Source organism: Rhinopithecus bieti, unplaced genomic scaffold, assembly GCF_001698545.2.
Source record: "Rhinopithecus bieti isolate Rb0 unplaced genomic scaffold, ASM169854v2 scaffold_19669, whole genome shotgun sequence".
NCBI classification, from domain to species: Eukaryota; Metazoa; Chordata; class Mammalia; order Primates; family Cercopithecidae; genus Rhinopithecus; species Rhinopithecus bieti.
Genome location: NW_016809534.1, coordinates 291,677 through 314,807, shown reverse-complemented (window position 1 = coordinate 314,807; position 23,131 = coordinate 291,677). Strand labels below are relative to the sequence as shown.

Below are 23,131 nucleotides of genomic sequence, written 5' to 3'. Positions count from 1 at the left end.
AAGGGGAACATCACACACCGGGGCCTATCACGGGGAGAGGGGAGGGGGAGGGATTGCATTGGGAGTTTTACCTGATGTAAATGACGAGTTGATGGGTGCAGCACACCAACATGGCACAAGTATACATATGTAACAAACCTGCACGTTATGCACATGTACCCTCGAACTTAAAGTATAATAAATAAATTTAAAAAAAAAAAAGAACTCTAGGCTGAAAAGTTTTTGTTTCGCGTTTCAAAGATAAAGTTCTACTGTCTTCTGGAATCTGTTGTTTCTGATGAGAAATATTCAGTGTGAGGTTCCATGGTGTAATGGTGAGTACCCTGGACTCTGATGAGAAGTATTCATAATTTCAAATCATTATTCCCCTATGTATAACGTATCATCTTTTTCTCTCACTGTTTTCAAGATTTTCACTCTATCTTTGGTTTTTAGCAGTTTCGAAATGATGTGCTAAGGTGAGATCTCCTTTGTATTTGTTCTGCTTAGGTTTCATAGAGCTTCTTGGAGATATAAATATAAGTCTTTAATAAGATTTGGAGAACTCTTGACCATTATTTCTTCAAATATTTTTTCAGTCCCATTCTCTCTCCCCACTTCTTCAGGGACTCTGATAACTTTTATGTTTGACTTTTTGATATTGTCCCACAGGTTTGTGAGGCTCTGCTCACTTATTTCAATCATTTCTCTCTCTATTCTTCAGGTTGGATAATTTGTATTAATCTATATATTTAAATTCATTGACTTTTTTTTCTGTCGTCTCCATTCTGCTGTTAATCTCATCCATCACATTTTTACTTCAGATATATTTTTCAGTTTTAGAATTTATTTTGATTCCTTTTTATAGTGTCTCTCCTAAGAGTTCTTGTCTTTCTATTCATTATGAGCATCTTTACTGTAGATTCTGGTATACTCCTCTGATGAGTTTTTAATAACTATACATTTAACTTGGCTGTACTCATCCCTTTGAGGTATGGCATTCCAAATCTCAATTCAGTTCTTGCCTGGGATGCTTGAGTATTCTCTGCACTTGTGTGATTCAGACATCAGCCAGATATTTGGGAAGAGTTTGTACACAGAATTTAGCATTCTCTCTCTCTGGCTCTCTCCTTTATGGGACTTCTCCCTTCACTTTCTAGTGTCTATGGTTGCCTCTGTCTTCTGGTTCTTCAGGCCACTAAGACCACAGGGTTACTCTGAGTTTTAGCATTCCCATGAGGTATAGAATATGGCCTGCTCTCAGGTCAAAAGCCTTTTTTTTTTTTTCTTCTGAGACAGAGTCTTGCTCTGTCACCCAGGCTGGAGTGCAGTGGTGCGATCTCAGCTCACTGTAAGCTCCGCCTCCTGGGTTCACACCATTCTCTTGCCTCAGCCTCCTGAGTAGCTGGAACTACAGGCGCCTGCCACCACATCGGGCTAATTTTTTTGTATTTTTAGTAGAGACAGGGTTTCACTGTGTTAGCCAGATGGTCTCGATCTCCTGACCTCGTGATCTGCCCACCTTGGCCACCGAAAGTGCTGGGATTACAGGCGTGAGCCACCACCCAGCCCCAAAAGCCTTTTTTAAAATGGGAAACTAATTTAGTACCATTCCCTTCTACAAAATTCTGACATCCCTCCAGTGTCTGCTTACTCTTGGTCACACAATAGTTTTATTTGTCACCAGCAGGAGAATTTCTCTCGGAGCTACTACTCATCTGTACCAGAAGCTGAGCCTTCACATATTTTTTAATTAAAAATCATTGAATGATTGAAATTATTTAATAGAGATCCTTGGCAACAAGATTCACAAGTCAGGCATGTAAGTTCTAGTTGTGCTGCGAAGAACTGGCTATGAAGACCTTAGCCCACTAACAGTGGACGTCAAGTAGTCCCCATATAAGAGTCATGGAATTCATACTGTACAAATAGGGAAACAGTCCTACATAGTATCCTAGTTAAAGCTGCGACTTACAGGTGAAACTTTGTTTCTCTAGAAGCCACTGTTCAGTTAGTAATTTCTCATTAGTGTCCTTGCAAACATTCAGATGAATTTCACGAATGCGAGTCAAAGGAAATAATATCATCAGCATCTAAAGAAACCATATAGATCCTAAAGTAATGGGGCTATAAAACTACAAGTTCATAAGCCCAGGGTTTGCCCCTGTAAACTCTCCCTAATGTGCAAAGTCCAACTAGGATATCTCTGTCAGGAATGCTGACATGCTAAAATGTTTGCAACTCTGGTGATTCTTCAGGGCTTTTCATGCTAAGTAGGAACTACTTTATTATCTCTTGACCAAACATTTGCCATAGCAAGAATGGCTGGAGTAGAAGTGGAGGTGTTTAAGAGGAAAGACTGTTGAGAGTAACTGGATTTTCCTCCCTTACTGTGTCATTTGAAGTATAGATAATGAATTATAGAAGTAACTATGAAGACCTAATATACTTTGGATCCTTAACAATTTTAAACGGACTATTCATAGAATAATATAAAATATTTCTTAGAACCTACAGAAGTAAGTTTAAAATTAAATAAATCTGGCTTATTTAATTTTAAATAAGCTTATCTTGCTGTATGTTTTTATTTTTTGCTTCACCCTTTATTACTATTCATCCTTTATGAATTCAAATGAATGACAGTAGGATAATTTGATAAATGTACATAAGTAATAAATATGAGCATGTGCATCATAACTTGCATCTTATTCATTCATCTTTCTGCTTATTTTATGTATTTATATTAGGAATGTGGCTTTACCAAGGATTTGATACTGTTTGCCACCTTTAATGAAGGTAAAAAACATAAAACTTTCAACTTCTTATAATTATCTTGATGAGTCTTGTACAACATTTAAGCTTTCATTTTGCTTTTTTTCCCTCACAGTTAAAAGTCAAAATCTTTTGGTGAAAGGACTTAAGCTTTCTAATTTCTATGAAGATTTTGAGTTGAAGAAATTACTATTCAATGTAATTGTGATCTTATGTAAAGATTTACCTACTGTACAGGTAAAGAGTAATCAAGGCAGGAAAATCAATAAAAATTGTCTCACTTTATAGTATAACTATTTTAAAGTCCTGACTGTAAATCTTTTATCAATTCGTATATTTACCATAGAAAGTAGTAAATCTTACTGACCTGAATTTTAGCTTTAAAATTTTCTTTGCTTATCTGTTAGTAAACAGTGAAGTACTTAAATTTAAACTACATAAACCAAAGAAAAATAGTAGAACCTAAGAGATTTAATGATACAGTTAGATCTCTTGAATTAGACAGCATAAAATGAAAGAAGCTTCATATAGGCTTCATATAGGCCCATCCAGCCTAATAATCTGGTTACTATGGTCTCTGACCATAGTAACAAGGACTGATTTAATGCTCAGAAAATTATTAACCTCTGTGATGCCAATCTCAAACTCTTATGAACCTGTTTTTTCAACACACAAATCTAGTGTCTTTAATTACTTTTACTCTCTATGAATTCATCTTAATACTTTGTTTCCTGCATAACAGTATGATGTAATTTGAAGAACATTGGAACTGAATTTCACTTCTGGCTTATCACCTACTAGCTACGTGGCCTTAGCAAAATTACCTCATCTATCTGTGGTTCATTTCCTCCTTCTGTAAAGGAAAGATTATAATGCTTCGGCCCTGCTCACAGGTCTATTGTGAAGTTGAGATGAAGGTTTTTTAAACTATAAAGTGATAGTAAATGTATTATTAACAATTCTGTTAGTTTAGTTAGTTGCTGCATTAAGTGAAATTTCCTTCTAGTCTAAAACTCTACCAAACTGCAAGGATTACCGTAAAAAAGTAAGAATTCAGTCAATCAACTTCACCACCAATAATATAAAGATGGGATAGTCTAGCAGTAAAGGCTTTATAGTCAGACAGAATCTCAGTGCTACCACTTTCTAGCTATGTGGCATTGAATGGGTTGTTTGATTTCTCTAAATCCCAGGAACTCAACTTCAACAGGGGGATAACATCTACCTCGAGATTATTATGAGGATTTAACTGAATTGAGCATTTTCTTAGTAATGCAACTTTAAGGAATATATATATTTTCTAATGCTCAGGAAAAGAAAAATTGTCTTTACAATTATAACTTTGTTATTTGTGACAAAAAAAATACATACTGTGTAGAACCTAAATGCATTTTCCAAAATGCAAATGGAAAATCATTTGGAAAATTATTCCATAAAGTATGGTTTATTATTCCACTAGAGTATTATATAAATTCTAAAATTAGACCTATAAAGATAATAAAATTTACACTACAGTTTATAAATCAATTCTAATTGATTGAACAACATTTTATAGACAACAGAGCCAAGTAGCACAGATTATGGTGACGAGCTTCTTAAAACACTTTGTGAGCAGTGAAATCAACAATTTTTATGTGTCACATAATTTGTGGTCCAGTAGTATTACTAGTAATGATAATGAATATGTACACTATCATTTGCAAAACACAGGATTTTTTTTTGAAACATCATATACTTAATTCTAACAATTATGTTAGAACTAGTAGTTATTCCTGTTTTCTCAACCCTAAATCTTGCATTCTTTTCACATGGAGTAGTAGGGAATTAGAAAATTAACTATTTTGTGAAAATCTTACTAGAACAATGTTAAATTAAAAGAAAATTAAATATAATATAGCATATGGGGTTTTATTCTCTTGTGAATCATAAATATGCATCCATCAGAATCAGCTGTATTAATTCTGTTGTCATAATAGCTATGCATTTTAATCTCATTTTTATTAAAATGATGGGTTCAATAAAATTTTAAAATACTAAGCATGTAATGAAACATGGCTTGTGACCTAATTGACATTTATTTGGTAGAATGTTTATGTAAGTTCTGTTGCATGTGGTTAAATATTCACTTAGTCATTACCTCACACAAAATTGTTTTTTATGGTACACAACTGAGTCTGTGAGATAGTTCCCTTTTAAGAAGAGAGTGAGGAAAGAAATGTCAGCACTTACCCCAAAATATTCTACTCCTGTGGTTTTATTATAAGCAGGAACTAAATTACATATATGAGCAGCAAAAACAAAAAATTAACACATATTTTATGTTATTGTCAGAGAGTACATACCTTAGAAAAGAGGATTATAATCATTATTAAATTTTTGTTTTTTTATTATTTTTTTGATACCTATCATAGATGAGGATTATTTTATAAAGGAATTATTTTGAAATAATCCTCAATAAAACATCAAAATGTAAATTTTAATTTAATTGCCTTAAAGGATTTTTAGCTATGTTTCTAACAAAGTATCCTTTGTTCTTTCTCACAGCTATTAATTGATGGCAAAGTTATTTTGGCTTTGTTTACCTATGTTAAGAAGCCTGAGAAACAAAAAATAATGGACTGGTCTGCAGCACAGCATGAAGAATTACAACTGCATGCAATTGCCACTTTGTCATCAGTGGCTCCTTTATTAATAGAAGAATACATGTCATGCCAGGGAAATGCTCGAGTCCTTGCATTTCTAGAATGGTGTGAGAGTGAAGGTGAGTGGCCCTTCAAGATTCTTGTCAAAATTTTAATCTTCATATTTCAACTGAATGCTCAATATATGCGTAGAAATAACAATGAAATCAATTAAAGCTATGAGAAGTAAAAACATATAGACCTGTCTTCTTAATGTATTTATATGTTGTTTTAAGAAAAACACAGATTTGATTTAAAGTCAGACATTAGTAAACCTCATAGTTGATGCACACCTGAAAGAAATCATACATGTAATTTAAATTTTTGTATTATTAGACCTATCTAAAAATTATATTTGGGAAGAAAATAAATCCTGGCAATGTTGTATTTGCTTTGTTTGTTTGTTGAGACAGGGTCTCACCCTGTCACCCAGGCTACAGTGCAATGGCATGCTGATGGCTCACTGCAGCCTCAACCTCCTGGGCTCTAGCGATCCTCCCACCCCAGCCTTCCCAGTAGCTGAGACTACAAGTGCATGCCACCACGCGAAGCTAATTTTTGTATTTTCTGTAGACAAGGTTTCGCCATGTTGCCCAGACTGGTCTCAAACTCCTGGGTTCAAGCCATCTGCCTACTTCGGCCTCTCACAGTGTTGCGATTACAGGCGTGAGCCTGCAATCAATTACAATATTGCCCAGTCTGGCAGTATTATAATACATTCATTCAACAAATATTTATGACTTGCTACTGGGTACTAGATACTGTCTTAACTACTGAAAATACAGTTAGGCTTTAAATAAATAAACATCGTTTTCTCTGTGGAGCTTAAAATCTAGACCTCTAGCCAGAAGTGATGACTCCAACGTGGTCTACCAAATTAGTAGAGCCCCAATTTGTTTGTATTTTGTTTCAGTTCTTAGAAAGGAAATAAGAAATACATTCATTTTTTAATAAAGTTTATAAGGAAGATATTGCTTCTTTTCTGGTAGTAAATTTGCTCTGGAAATAATTTTGTATGATGCATTTTCATTAGATCAAGAATACCACCCATTTATGCATGAAGGAGGAAAAAAAAAGCCTCTTTATTCTCTAGTTTCTAATATGCTGAGCTACTAAATTTAGTCTTGTAAAATTATTTTCCACTAAATGAAGCAAGTCTTCAGTCTATCCTTTATATCATTTATGTTCGTAGAAAACTTTAAGGCAAAAGGGGAAATGCTGGCTAATAAGAGAAAGACTGATAGCTGATAGTTTTTCAGAACCTACTATCTGGTGAGCCTTAAACACCTTCCAAGTATTAAGTCATTTTAATCCTCTCAACAAACCTAGGAGGTATAGGTACTATTATTATCCCTGTGTATCAGATGGGTAGAACTCAGTCTAAGAAGCTAAATAATTATTCCTGGCCACAAGTGGCAGAGCAAAAATTTAACCAAGATTCTATAATAGAACCCACAATTGTAACCAACATTCGATACTTAGAACAGTATTTTCAACTTTTTTTTTTTAGCTGGAAACATAAAGCTACTTCTAAAAGAAGCTTTTAAAGAAAGCATAGCATGCAGAAGGGAGGATTTGCCTTGCTACTTATCAAGACCTACCATAAGGCTATAGTAATTAAAATTTGTGGTACTGGGTCATGGATAGACCAATGGCATGGAATATATGGAAGGTTGGCATTATGAGAGATGATACTGCCAATCAGTGAGGGAAGGGTGGTGTTGGGGCAGTTGGTCCTCCATGTGAAAAGATAAAAATTAGACCTCTTCACTTTGTTTTTTCTAAAAATCAATTGCAAAAGTAATAAAGATGTAAATATGAAAAGTCATACAGTGAAACTCTTAGAAGAAAACATGGGAAAATATCTTTTTGCTAGATATCAGCATAGGAAAGGTTTCTTTAAAAATACTCATGAGTTTAAGGTATAAGAAAAGATTGATGCGTTTAACTACTGTAAAACGTACAAATGTCTGTTTGACAAAATCTAAGTGAAATACTAATTTACAAATTGAGAGATGACATTTACTACCCCTGTGACTGATAGTAGATTAGAATCCAGGTTCATAAAGAACTCCTATATATCAACAAGAAAACAACTCAGTAGAGAAGTATACAAAGACTAGGAACTGCCATGTCACCGAGAAACCCCCACATTTTCAAAAACCATTTTAAAACTCTCAATCCCAAGGCAATCAGGTAAGTGCAAATCAACAACAATGAACTACCATTTCACATTTAACAGATTTCATGGGGGAAAATCAAGGCCAGGTGCAGTAGCTCACACCTGTAATCCTGACACTTTGAGAGGTCAAGGCAGGAGGATCATTTGAGGCCAGAAGTTCAAGACCAGCCTGGGCAACATGGTGAGACCCCATCTCTTAAAAAAAGAAAAAAAAAATCAGCTGGTCATAGTGGCACACACCTGTAGTCCTAGCTTCTTGGAAGGCTGAGGTGGGAGTATCACTTGAACCCAGGAGATTGAGGCTGCAATGAGCTGTTATTATACCGTTGCCCTCTAGCCTGGGCAACAGAGCAAGACCCTGTCTCTTAAAAAGGAAAAATTAACTCATCTTATACATTGTATCTTTAGTAAAATTCAGTGTGGATGTATCCTGTATTATTCTGGGCACATGGAAAAATTCTTCTCAATGAATATAAGAGGACATGAACCAGAATGTTTATTGTAACAATTTATACTAGCAAATGGATAAACTATAATTCATTTATTAAAATGAATGCTGAAACCAATTAAAATGAATAATCTAGATCTACTTGTGACAACGTGAATAATTTTTGAAATAAACATGTTGAGTAACAAAAGCAAATTGCAAAAGATATATATAATATGATACATTTGAGTAAAATTCTAAAACACCTACTTCTGAGAATAAGAAGGAAAAGGGATAATATTTTATTTCTCTAAAAAAAAACTAAAGCAAATACGACAAAATTTTAACATTTGTTTAAAGTTTTGATAGATGTATAAGATATCTGATATATTTGTTTTATTTGAAATGTTTATGTTTTAAATTATCAATTTTTCTCCACAGATCTGTTTTTCAGTCATGGTAACAGTTTTCATGGTACAGGTGGCCGAGGCAACAAGTTTGCCCAGATGCGTTACAGTTTAAGACTCCTGAGAGCCATGGTCTACCTCGAAGATGAGACTGTAAACACAGATCTTTGTGAAAAGGGAACAATTCAGCAAATGATAGGTAAAATATAATGTGATGGTTTACTGATGAAAGAGAAATATTTTTTATAGTAGTAGTTTTGTTTGAAATGTTTTTCCAAAATTTATTTTGTCTTTATGACTGAGAAACTCCTGAATATTTTCTTGATTTTTGTTTCATATTGTTGCTATAAATCAGTGTGTCTTCTTATTGAAATATCATACTCATTAACCCTTTAAACATTTATTTCTTCAACTCAGATATCATTTCATTTAGGATTATCTTTATCTTTTTTGAAAATGGGCTATTGTTATGTTTTACTCTTTTTGTAATAAAGGTCACCACTTTTGACCAAGCCTTTTGGAACTATTTTAAAACAGGATAACATGGCATGTTCCAATGCATGTGTCATAACAGAACATTGGTACATTGGTATTTACAGATATGTACAGAGGAGTTTCTTTTCTGATATGAAATATCAGAATATCCTTGACTTTCAACTTAACACTTGGCTATGCTAGATGAGAAAATAGAAACTATGTATATCATGGAAAGATAGCATGTGTTACCCTATATGTCATCAAGTAGACACTTAATGAGTTTCCCCTAAAATAAGTACACATAAACTCAGTGTAAAATTCAGAACCCCTAAACAAAAGCTGCTTTGTCTTTTGTTATTTAAAAAATAAATAATTCTCTAGATCATACCTTTCCTTGATTTTGAAAAGAGCTATTTCATTCATATTCAGGCTTTGCTTCACTAGTCAATTATATAATCTGCTAGATGTCCATTAATTATAAATGTCTACTCAAAAACTCTTCTACTTGTTGAATTAAGATGATTACTCTTCCATCATTAGTGAAGTGGTGCTCTCCAATAATAATAATATAGGAAATAACAGGAAATCGAAGTATATTAAAAAGGAGCTAGGTGAAAACATTTACCTTTTTGCCCAGTTTGTTTGGGATGAACAAACCTGAAAGTACATTTTATCATTCCTGTGCACATTCTGTTGTACAAAACTCAGTCTAACCAGAGGAAATCCAGGACATGTAATCTTTCATATGTCTAAGAAGAACTCTTAATCCTACCTGCACTAGGGAATAGGGTAGGGAAAAGGGAAAACAAATAGCAATGGTTTTTTTCTTCTTAAAACCTTTTCCCTTTAACTGGAAAGAAGCTGATCTTTATGTTAAGTTCTTAGAGGCAGGGACCTTGTCTTATTGAGTCTAACATAGCTTTGTAGTAGTAACGTGCTCAATAAGTAGTAACTAGATTTTAAATGTAAATGTTTATATCCTTCCTGGGTACAATGTACACTGCAGTGATGGGTGCACCAGTGTCTCAGAAACCACCAATAAAGAACTTATCCATGTAACCAAAAACCACCTGTTCCCCCAAAAACTATTGAAATAAAATATAAATGTTTTATTTCCTGTGCAGACACTGGGGTTACAAACATGTATAGAGCAGGACACTGAGGACCTTTTCCTTAATGAGAAAATAGAAACTATGTATATATCATAGAAAGATAGCATGTGTTGTCCTACACGTCATCAATTAGACACTTAGTGAGTAGTACAGAGTAAATGTTACAGAAACTAAGAATCTTGGGTAGTTTTCAAGGCTAGGAAGTCTTAGGATTCTGTGAGATCAGGGTAGTTTAGAGGTGGAAAAGAAGAGATGGCCCTCAAGCAAGGAAATACCATGAACAGAGAGACATGGTCCTGAAATATGCATGGTGATGTGTTCAGAGCTAGTTTGAGAGGAGCCAAAGTGTTATGAAGATAACACAAGACAGATTAACTGTATAGTCAGAGGCCAAGACAGAATGAGTTTTGAGTGATTGACAGTAGTTCGAACTTCATCCTCTTAAGGCATGGAGAGCCTCAAAGGGTTTTGATTAGTGAGGATATATGTACAATGTTGTGTTTTAGGAAGAAGAATCTGGGAGAAATAGAATGATCTATAACAAGGAGAGAATAAAGGCAAGGAGTTGAAAGGTACATAAATATGAGCATTATACTATGTGTTACGGGCAGCAGGGAAAGTTTCTCCCTGCACCCAGGTCAGAAGAAGAATGAGATGATCTAGAAAGAAGAAGCAGACATACGGCCAGTCAAATTGGATTCCCAGAAGATGTTCCTGATAAAGCAATATAGGCCCCTCTATCCGTGGCATACCCCAGCACTGGGTCTCCAGCAGGCTCAACTAGCCTCTCTTAGGGTCTGATCCCCCACCTGTAATTCATCTAATGGGACCTCGAATAGTCACTGAGGCCAGTTATGGAGATAGGCTGTGATTTCCGTGGCCCTTCTGCTTTGGAACATAGCTCCATGCTTTCCTGCTAATGCCAGTTACCCCTTTAACAGAGAAAAAGTGACTTTTTTTCTTTATTTGAAGCTTAAAAAATCCTTTTTGGGGCAAAAGTGTATCATGAATATCATTTCACCAGTGTTAGTGGCCATCTTCAGTCCTTTTCAATTTCAATTACAAGCAAAAGAGGGATTTTAAAGGACATGGAATACTGTTACCTACAGTTGTTTAAAACACCTTCAGTTAGACATCAAGGAAAGATGCAGAAAGCAATAACAGGAGTAGAAAACGCACCTAAAGAGATCTGCCACCTTTGCCTAGAATTGACCCTGTTAACCATGAGGAGAAGAAGAGATTAGGCAAACCACAGTCAGGAAATTTGGTCATACATTTGCAAAGGCACTCATTTCCTACCTCATGAAACGCTGCATATTTTTAAACACAGTTTGCTGAGCAGAGTGTCCGGTTATTGGGGCATCCTTTAATGACATACTATTAATTCTGTACTAGAATTTCTATATATATGAAGCTATGGATTATACTGAGAAATTCTGTATATGTAGGTAGGGCTACTGATTGTATTGAAAGCTCCAGGAATTCATTTATCATCTTCTTTTCACAGCCTCTAGGTTACTATGCAATGAAAATATCCTCTTCTAAAATAATTTTTATAGGCTGGGCGTGGTGGTGCACACCAGTAATCCCAACACTTTGCGATGCCGAGACAGGAGGATTACTTGAGCCGAGGAATTCAAGACTAGCCTGGGCAACATAATGAGACCCTGTCTCTTTATAACAAATAAAAATAAATAAGTAAATAAAATAAAAGTTTATCTAGCCAAAGAAACTTTTTAGAAGAGATTTCCTAAAAGTAATTGATCAAAATAAAAGTAGTGTCCAATAACTATACATTCTTTGAACATTTTCATACCAGGAATCTTTAAAAATATAATAAGCAAGCCTAATGAAAAGGAAGAAGCCATTGTTTTGGAAATCCAGTCTGATATTTTACTTATCCTATCTGGTCTTTGTGAGAATCACATTCAGAGGAAGGTATGTATGCCTGTGAAAGTTTTGTTCAGGTCTCCCAGTCACCTAACACTATAAACTATTTTTGGAAGTTTCTATAATTGTATTTAATTTTGTGAAAGTTTAACATTTTTGTTAATAATTAAAGCATAATTATATAAAGTAAAAGGTAAAAAATATACAACAGTATACACCCATTTAACTAATACCCCCAATTAAAACAGAGAATATTTCTATGTCTATAAAATTTCCTCATCCCATTAGAAGCAATGCCCCCACTCACTTCCAGACAAACTGTTTTCTATTCCTAAAGGTTGGTTTTGCCTATTCTTTAAGTTTATATGAATGGAATCGCACAATATTTACTCTTTTATTCTGGATTCTGTCATCCAGCATCATATTTTAGAAATATATCCATGTTGACCGGGCATGGTGGCTCAGGCCTGTAATCTCAGCACTTTGGGAGGCAGAGGCAGGTGGATTGCCTGAGGTCAGGAATTCGAGACCAGCCTGGCCAACATGGCGAAACCTCATATCTACTAAAAATACAAAAATTAGCCAGGCATTGTGGTGTGTGCCTGTAATCCCAGTTACTCAGGAGGCTGAAGCAGGAGAATTGCTTGAACCTAGGAGGTTACAGTGAGCCCAGCTCTCACCACTGCACTCCAGCCTGGGTGACAGAGCAAGACTCCAAAGCAAAAAAAAAAAAAAAAAAAGAAAGAGAAAGAGAGGGACAAAAAGAAATTCATGTCATTGCATGTATCAATAATTCATTTCTTTTTATTGCTAAATTGTATTCCATTGTGTGAATATACCAAAATTTGTTTATCTGTTCCCCTATTGATAGGTAGACACTTGGGTTGTTTTTATTTACAGCTATAATGAATAAAGCCTGAGTGAAAATTCTTGTGCTAGTCTTGTACTACTGGGTATAATGCTTTCATTTATCTTGGGTAAGTATCTATAATTGGAATTGATGTATCATAAAGTAGGTGTATCTTTATAAGAAGCTGCCAAAGAGTTTTCCAAAGTGGGCTATACCATTTTAAATGTTGTTTGGGGTTTGAATTGGGTTCAAGCCTAAAGCCAAAAGTTAGAACAAGATCTTAATCCCCTTTTATCTTTTGTAGCTCCATAGTGAACTCTGAGGCTCAGAGATTGATAATTTAAATATTAAATAGCAAGGGATGGAATTGTAAATATAAAAACAAAAAAATGGTGGTTTCAGTAGATAGATTTTAAGTGAATGCCTGTTTAGCTCCAAGTTTTGATGCAACTTCTCATCGTATTACACCACCCTGTGCCTGGGCTCCTCTGGAAAAATAATCATAATCTTCCTTACTGGGAACCAGAACTGAACATCAAGGCAATGAGAAAGGTAATTAGTAAGAGAAAAATATTAAGTGGTTAAAACTTCGCATAAATTATTAAAGGTTTTAACTACGTTTATATCCTATTTCTCTCTTCGGGTCATTAGAAAATCTTGCATGATAATTCTTACTATCTAAGAATTAATCTGACATAATGCTAGACTGCAGTCGTTATAATGTTGAAGAAAATCATGGTGCAAGTTTTATGACTTTTTTTAGGAGAAAGGGAATAAAACAAAAAATATCAAGGGATATTATTAAGCTGGCATGTTGATTGATGCCCCTCTTAAAATGATTAGTTTTATAAAATTTATTTTAAATTCCTGAAAATAAGTAAGTACAGTTTTTTAAATTGTAGTAAAATAGTATTTTCTAACAATGTTGCTATATTTCTCTGGTAAAAAAGCAATTTTAGGGGACAGATAAAGTAGGAAAGGGAAGAATTATTTATTTGAGAAATAATTTAAAACAAATATCTTAAACAGGAAATTTTCGGAACCGAAGGAGTAGATATAGTTCTTCATGTGATGAAAACAGACCCCAGGAAGTTACAGAGTGGCTTAGGCTATAATGTACTTCTTTTTAGTACATTGGACAGCATTTGGTGAGTATTACTGTACTCAAATTAAGTAGACTCACAGCAGTCATGCATCACTTTACAACAGTGAGGATACATTCTGAGAAATGTTTCCTTAGGCAATTTCATCTTATGCAAACATTATAGGGTGTAGTTACACAAACATAGATGGTATAGCCTACTACACACTTAGGCTAGATGGTATAACCTAAAGGCTACAAACTGTCATGTTACTGTACTGAAGATTTAGGCAACTGTAACACAATGGTAAGTATTTGTGTATCTAAACATGCCTAAACATGTAAAAAGGTACAGTAAGACTATAGAATAAAAGATTTAAAAAAATTAATATACTTGTATAGGGCCCTTATAAATGGAGCTTGCAGTACCAGTTGCTGTGAGTGAGTCAGTGAGTGAATTGTGAATGAGTGTGAAAGGCCTAGGACCATATTATACATTACTATAGGCTTTATCAACACTCTACACTTAGATTACACTAAACTTATTTTTTAAATATTTTTTCTTTTTTTCTCAATAAATTAACCTTAGCTTACTGTAATTTTTTTTTACTTTATAGATGTTTTAATTTTCTTTAAGTTTTTGGCTCTTTCGTAATAGCATTTGGCTTAAAATACAAATACATTGTATAGCCATACAAAAAATATTTTCTTTCTTTATATTTTTTATTCTGTAAGCTTCTTCTGTTTTAAAACATTTCATTGTTTTACTTGTTAAACATTGTTAAATATTTTGCTAAAACTAAGATTCAAACACAAATTAGTCTAGGCTTATGAAAAAATTATTTCTGTGCATATATTTTATTAAACATGCATAGATATTTCTGTCCAGTATACACCTAGATGTAAAAATGGCTAGATCTGGGCATTTTTATGTCTGTTCAACTTTAGGAGATAATACCAAAAAATTTTCCAAAGTACTTACATCAGTTACACCTTTCCCAGTAGCGTGGAGGTTTCTCCTTGCTCCACACCCTTACCAACACATTGCATTATATCTTTCATTGCAGCCATTCTTGTGGACTTGTGCCAGTGTCTCTTTGTAGTTTTAATTTTCATATTTCTGATTGCTAGTGAGTTCATTTGCCATTTGAATAGCCTCTTTTTTGTGAAATCCTTACTCAAGTCTCTTGCTCACTTTTCTACTGAATTACCTATTGTTTTTTATAGAGTTCTTTATATGTCCCGGACATGAGCCTTTTTCTGTTGTATGTTTGTCAAATATATTCTGCCACTCTCAGGCTTACATTTTTCACTCTCTTCACTCTCTTTTTGTTGAACCAATAGTCTTAATTTCAGTGTGGTCTAATTTGCCAGTCTTTTTTTATCGTCAGTACTTATAGTGCCCTGTTTAAACAGTCTTTCCTTACCCCATAGTCATGAAGATCACTGCCTATATTTCTTCTAGAAGCTTTATTGTTTTTGCCCTTTACATTTAGACCTACAATCTACCCAGAATTGATTGGTATGTATGGTGTAAGGTGAGGTACAAGTTTTCCTTTTTTTGTGTGGATGTAATTCAATGCTGTTTTTGGATAAACCATCCTTTACCCACTGCTTTGCAGTACCTTCTTTGTATAAATCAAATGTCCATATATATCTGGATCTATTTCTAGGCTTTCTGTACTGTTCTACTGGTCTTTTGTCTATCCTTTTGTAATGTACTATTTTAATAATTAGGTCTTTTTAATAAGTCTAGACATCTGGTAGAGTAAGTCTTTCTACTTTTTCCTTCTCCATTAAAATTGTCTTAGCTTTTGCTGACCCCTTGCATTTGGACAATCAAGGTTCCCTAGAGAGACAGAACCAGTAGGAAAAAACATAGAGAGAGATTGAGATTTATTATAAGGAATTGGCTCACACAATTATGAAGACTGAAAAGTCCCAAGAATTACCGTCGGCAAGTGGAATACCCAGGACTACCGATGATGCAGTTCCAGTCTGAGACTGAAGGCCCAAAGACCAGAAAACCCGGTGGTCTAAGTGCCAATCTGAAAGCTGGATGCTTGAAGCACAAGAAGAGCAAATATATCCGTATGAGTCCCAGCTCAGCAGTCAGGCAGAGGAGTTCCTTCTTACTCAGCCTTTACGTTCTGTTTATATCTTCAGTTGCTTGCATAAGGCCCACCCACGTTAGTAAGGGCAGGCTACCTTTTTCAGTTTACTGATTAAAATGTTAATTACATACAGAAACAGTTTCACAGACACATCCAGAATAATGTTTGCCCAAATCTCTGGCCACCCCAGGGGTAAAACCTGGGACCACCTGAATGGGAGGAGCAAAGCTGATGGCATTTTATATACCAGCCTCTACCCCACTCCTACTGTCTACACACCATGATGAAACAGGCAGTAGAAACAATGTCTTTTCTTTTTTTTTCAAGAGGAAGCTATGTTTAGAAAGGGGACACAGGAAAGTGACCACAGCAGGCTTGCAATTTCTGGGAGGAACTGAGAATAGTATCTGTTGCTACCACCAGTGATAGCTTGTTCAGTCCACATTCCCTATCAGGAAAAAAAGTGTAAGTAGCCCCAGCAGCAGCTTTAACCCCTGATTCCATGTGAGCTGCACAAACCAAAGTAGGCACTTTACAAATTGTTACAGAAAAGGGGTCCTGATCCAGACCGAAAGAGAGGGTTCTTAGATCACACACAGGAAAGAATTCAGGGTGAGTCCAAAGGATAAAGGGAAAGCAAGTTAATTAGGAAAGTAAAGCAATAAAAGAATGGTTACTCCATAATCAGAGCAGCGCTGAGGGCTGCTGGTTTCCCATTTGTATGGTTATTTCCTGATGACATGCCAAACACAGGGTGGATTATTCATGCCTCCCCTTTATAGACCATATAAGGTAACTTCCTGATGTTGCTGTGGCATTTGTAAACTGCCATTGCACTGGTAGGAATGTAGCAGTGAGAACAAGCAGAGGTCACTTGCGTCACCATCTTGGTTTTGGTGAGTTTTACCTGGCTTATTCACTGCAACCTGTTTTATCCTCAAGGTCTTCATGACCAGTGTTTTTTGTGACCTATCTCATCCTGTGACTTAGAATGCCTTAACCATCTGGGAATGCAGCACAGTAGGTCTCAGCTTCATTTTACCCAGCCCCTATTCAAGATGGAGTTGCTCTGGTTCAAATGCATCTGACATTTTCCCCATCCCTTTTATAAGAGAAGCCTTAATCCTAAGGGTTGCAGAGGGATGAAGATCCGTCTTCTGTAACACCTTCAGGCTGAAGAGGGGTGATAATATTCCTGCCTATCTATTATGGTCTCTTGTGTTCAGGGTACAGTGAGCTCAGTCAGAAAGCATCGGTATGTCGAGGGTCATTCATAACTCCTGAGTTCTGACAAAAACGATATCTGAAAGATTAATAATTGAATATTAATTGTTGATTAATATTGACAAAAATGAATAGAATATTGATTCAGGTTTTCCCATTATCTAGCCCTCTTGTTTCTTCTGAGCAGCAGTCAGAGATCACTGGTGGGTTCCCAGGAATGAGCAGCATTAGTCTAAATTGTGGAAACAAACTTGAAAACAGCTGATGAGACTAGAACCTTACAACAGGTGTACCATAGTTCTTGAAACATATTTCTCTCTCCAGTTTCTCATTTATCCTAAAGACAAATGGTGGTAAGACCAATTTGCTTTATTATACTTGGCCTGATTATTTGTATAAGGTACAGCAAGAATAATTATTTGCCATATGGACTATTTGAATTGGCTTTGATGGAACTCTGTTCCATAATGAATCTCGGATAAGACTTTTTTAAAGCTAAGCCCAGCCATGGGTTTGTACCCTCACATACCTAAGAGTTGGGTAAATTCCTCTTCTCATGAGGTCCCAAGATAACTTGGGGCTCCTGTATCTGTCAGAAAGTGACATTCTTTACTTACCACAGGTCAGGAACCCTATACAGAGACTGTGTAGATAAAGTATCCAGTTTTCCCAAAGGACTTTTATTGGCTTTACACATCAAGTCTGATTCCTCAAAGCACACCATTCCGGTCAAAGCCTTAGTAAAATAACCAGTGTCTCCAGTTGTGTCCTGTTGCAAAAGAAAATAGATTCTTATTGCACTTCTTGTTGCAAATATCTATATTGCCATAAATTAAGAATACTCAGGAATAGTTGTCAAATTCTGGTGAAATTGAGTAGAGAAAAACAAATATGCTCCAAATTCTGTTCACAGGAGCATACTTTACCTAATTGTTAAAAGCTGTAAATAGCTCCAAAGATGAATTGTCTTGACTCTGGGGGTGGAAAAAGGATCAGCAGTGTTTTAAGCAACAAATTAAAAAGATCAGTTTAGTTTAGTCTGCACAATTAATTTCTGTTTGATATTCATGAACATTTCAGCTCTCTATGAGAGTTCTGAAAGATTTTTTCCTCTATTCAGAAGTCACAATCTCCAAAGTTATCAGAAACCTGCATTTAAGAATACCTATTACAATTCTATAGCTGACTATAAACGATCTTTTGAAGAGGATCAAAACAAAACAATTGTTTATGGATGACAAAATATCACACAGTCAAAAACACAATTGACAAAGCAGTTTAGTCACCTCGGTGGCATACAATGATTTTATGTAGCAATTATAACTATTAATGACCTATACTAAGTCATATCAGAATTGTAGGAGTTTCCCATCATTTTGGAACACATGCCAGTAACACATTTATGCAAATATAGCCCAAAGAAAGCTAAATACTGTTTCACATTTGACAATGCTTCCTATATGATGTTTATACCAAATAAGCCAAATTTTACCTTTACATTAGTGTACTATTTTAAACTCAATTCTTAATAAAACCTTATAGACATATCTACCCAATTTTAATGTTTGAATAATACCCCTTTAATTTTAGCCAATGGCCACACACAGAATTTCTTTTACAATTTTTCACAAACCTGCCCCAACTTGCTTAAACCTTCAGCTTTATCTTATCTAATTGTAAAATATCCTTTAACCCTTTAATACAGGCAAAAAAAAAAAAAAATCCACATTCCCATGACTTCTTATAATCTTTTGACAAAAACACATTTCACTTTCTTTATACACCTTACATATAAAACTGTTTCTTTAGTAGTCTCAAATACATGTTACACTGTTAACTCTTGGTGACTTTTGCTTTTGGCAAAAAGCTCGGTAAGTTCAGCATTCTAATTATATACTAAGCATGGAGCCTAGGACCCAGACAGAAGTACAGATAAGGTCTGACTCTTTCCAGCATCGTATTCCATGTGTCCCAGGCCTTACCTAGCCATAAAACAGGCAAGTTACAGTAAGAGTCATGGTGGCATTTTATGAAGTATTAAGGTGGCCTAATGACCTTCAAACTGTACAACATTTCTTGCACAAATTCCCTTTCACTAATCCTTTCACAACTTACATAGACTATGACATGCTTAGACTTTCCAACTTGTCCTAAACATCCCTCTTTTTAAACAACCAGTTGTTTTACCTTAGGACAAGAATCTACCATACAAGATTGTTTTTTATATAAAATCTGTTTTCTTTATAACCTTCTTTGCATAGCTAGGGGGCATGGCTAATTTCACATGTCCCCAGGCCCTATCTACAATCTAATGCTCCTAAATAAATTGAACAATTTTCAAAAGTCAAAGAAGCCACTTATGACCTTACAGCATTTGGAAAACCTGATACCTGACCTGCATAATTTACACCAAATGTTTACATTTTTGAAGATATTTTTGTTTTACCAATAATCTTTATTAAAACCGTTTTGATTTCTCAAAGATTACTAAAGTCACACGAACTAAAAGGCATTCTACTTTTTACTTTTGATTTTTTTAGTCAAAAAAATGTTTGATTTAAGCTCTTATTATTAATAAACTAATTAGAGCTCTTTCATATATAAACATCACACACATAATACATTTAAATACAGAGATACACAGATGATAAAGGACTCCTTCCCTAAGCTAGGAATTGAACCCTGAACCTGGGCCACCATTGTGGAAAGAGAAAGCATGGCCACACGGTTAAACAAGGTCAAGCTCCCAAGGACATACAAGGCAAGAGGGAAATCGTGTCCAGTTTTAGATTTTTGGGGGACCTGCAGCAAAGTTTGTAACTGATCAGTTTGCTGGGCCATCTTGAAAGCAGGCTTACAGGTGCCCTATGATCTCTCCTAAGGTACCCCTCTTTATGACAGAACAATACAGAAAGACAAAGTACACCAGATTGGCTACAGCTTAAGATTAGGCTTGCAAATCATTTCTTCCATTAATCAAAACTTTACAGAGGAGACAGTGATTTTACCATTCATTCAACTGGTTTGCACAGAAGGGAAGGGAAGGGACGAAGGGAAGGGAGCATTGCTTGTGGTAGTGTGAGGAAGGTGAGGTGCTCAGGGAGGCCAGAGAAAGACCTGCCCATTGGTGCCAACACTGAATCAAAAGTGCAGCCAGTCGCTTTTAAGTCAAGAAGGGATCCCTTCCAGCATTCCCATTTGCTCTCAAGGTTCCCCTTTTAGGGAGGAAAAAGCTCCCTATGTCCCACAGTCCTGTACATGCCTAATCCTCTCACCCGTAACCATAAGCAAAAGTGCAAGGCAGATTGTTCCAAAGAGAATAACAGTTAACATCCCATAGTGCCAAACCCATTCTTAGCCAAAAAGGACTTTACTGAGAGGGGCCTCTAACCCCCTAAATCTTATAAGGGATTCTAACCCTCCTACATTGGCCTTCAAACCAGGGTCAGTCAAGTTTCCTTGCTTTTTAATAAGAGAGGCTTTTACCCACTTTAACTTAAGGAGAGACTCTAACTCCCCTAAGTTGACCTCTAACCCAATGCCATCCTTTAGCTGAGTACCCCACCACTTACCCAAGGTCAGCCAACCAGTGCTGCCATCTCTTTCCTTTGGATTGGGGCTGAGGGCTTTCTTCAGTATTGTCCCTTCGGGGCTTGCCAGAAAGATGTCACGAGACCCCAACACTTACCCAATATTAGCCTTTAGGTCAGGGTTTTCTCACTATCATCCCTCCCATGGTTGCCAGAAGGATGTTACAGGAAAGGGGTCCCAATCCAGACCCCAAGGGAAGGTTCTTGGATCAGGTGCAGGAAAGAATTCAGGGCAAGTCCACAGGGTAAAGTGAAAGCAAGTTTATTAGGAAAGTAAAGGAATGAAAGAATGGCTACTCCATAATCAGAGCAGCCCTGAGGACTGCTGGTTGCCCATTCGTATTGTTATTTCTTGATGATATGCCAAACATAGGGTGGATTATTTATGCCTCCCCTTTATAGTCCATATAGGGTAACATCCTCATGTTGCCATGGCCTTTGTAAACTGTCATTGTGCTGGTGGGAGTGTAGCAGTGAGGATGACCGGAGGTCACTTTTGTCAGCATCTTGGTTTTGGTGGGTTTTAGCTGGCTTCTTTACTGCAACCTGTTTTATCTGCAAGACCTTGATAACCTGTATCTTGTGCTGCACTCCTGTCTCATCCTTTGATTTAGACTGCCTTAACCTTCTGGAAATGCAGCCCAGTAGGTCTCAGCCTTATTTCACCCAGTCCCTATTCAAGATGGAGTTGCTCTCGTTCAAACACCTCTGACAAAATAATCTCAACTGCAAAGATGAGATATAATCATTATCCAATGTTTGAAGTGCACCAACATCTTGAAACAGCAGTGTTGACAAGGCCTGTAAATATTTTACAGAGTTTCATTCTGAGCCCAATATGATTGACCAAGGCCTGAGGCACAGTTGTTTGTTTGTTTGTTTGTTTGTTTGTTTTTTAGACAGAGTCTCATTCTGTCACCCAGTCAGTGGCGTGATCTCAGCTCACTGCAACCTCCACCTCCTGGGTTCAAGCTATTCTCCTGCTTCAGGCTCCTGAGTAACTGGGATTACAGGTGCCCACTACCATGCCCGGCTGATTCTTGTATATTATTAGAGACCTCGTTTTGCCATGTTGGTCAGGCTGATCTCGAACTCCTGACCTTAGGTGATCCTCACCCCTCAGCCTCCCAAAGTGCTGGTATTACAGGCGTGATCACCACGCACAGCCTGAGGCACAGTTTTAAGAGGTCCTGAGAAAATGTGCCTGAGGTGACTGGGCTACAGCTTGGTTTTATACGTTTTATGGAGATATAAGACATCAATCAATATACATAAGGTATGCATTGGCTTGGTTCGGAAAGGAAAGGCAACTCAAAGCGGGATTTTACAGGTCAGAGGTGGATTCAAAAATTTCCTGATTGCTATCTGTTGAAATGGGTAAGTTATTTAAAAACTGGGGATCAATAGAAAGGAGTATCTGGGTTAAAATAAGGGATTGTTGAGGCCAAGTTTCTTGTTATGTAGAATAGTTGGTAAATGTACTCTTATCAGACCTTAAAAGGTGCCGGACTTAGTTAAATCACTCCTGGATCAGGAAAATACTTGGACAGGGGAGGGGATTCTCTACAGAATGTAGATTTTCCCCAGGAGAGACTGCTTTGAAGAGCCATTTAAAAATAAGTCAAAGGAATATATTTTGGGGCAAAATACTTCAATTTCTTTGAGAACCTACTGTCATGTGATGCTATACCAGAGTCAAGTTGGAATTCGGTATCCCATTGCTGTGAAGTCTGTTTTTTCATTCTTAAGATCTCTGTTTTAATGTTAATACTCATTGGTCAGTTGTGCCTGAATTCCAAAGGGAGGAAGGTATAATGAGGCATGTCCAACCCCTGCTTCCCATCATGGCCTGAACTAGTTTTTCAAGTTTACTTTGGAATGCCTTGGCTGAGAGAAGGGTTTGTTCAGTTGATTGGGGGGCTTAGAATTTTATTTTTGGTTTACAGCAACAATAAATGGATATATCTTGCAAAAAAGTTACGAGACCAGCCAGAGAAGATCACTAAGAATAATTAATATCACGAAAGCAAAGGAGAATGTTTTATCTGTAGGAAAGAAATAGGCAGTTATGAAAAAGAATTGATACTGGTTTTTAAAAACGTTGAAACTAAACAATGCTGGTAAAGTTTCTTCGAAGTTCTATTTTTTTTTTTTTATTATACTTTAAGTTCTAGGGTACATGTGCATAACGTGCAGGTTTGTTACATATATATACTTATGCCATGTTGGTGTGCTGAACCCATCAACTCGTCAGCACCCATCAATTCATCATTTATATCATGTATAACTCCCAATGAAATCCCTCCCCCCTCCCCCCTCCCCATGATAGGCCCCACTGTGTGATG

General features: G+C 36.1%; 1 protein-coding gene across 1 annotated transcript in view; it reads left to right on the top strand.

The window, feature by feature from the left end:
* The window catches only part of CFAP69 (cilia and flagella associated protein 69), a 75,815-nt gene that overhangs the window by 32,769 nt on the left and 19,915 nt on the right, over positions 1-23,131 (top strand). Inside the window, 6 exon segments of the mRNA XM_017889685.1 lie at positions 2,727-2,775; positions 2,867-2,988; positions 5,296-5,512; positions 8,483-8,647; positions 11,857-11,975; positions 13,807-13,925. Coding sequence (XP_017745174.1) covers positions 2,727-2,775; positions 2,867-2,988; positions 5,296-5,512; positions 8,483-8,647; positions 11,857-11,975; positions 13,807-13,925 — 791 coding nt within the window.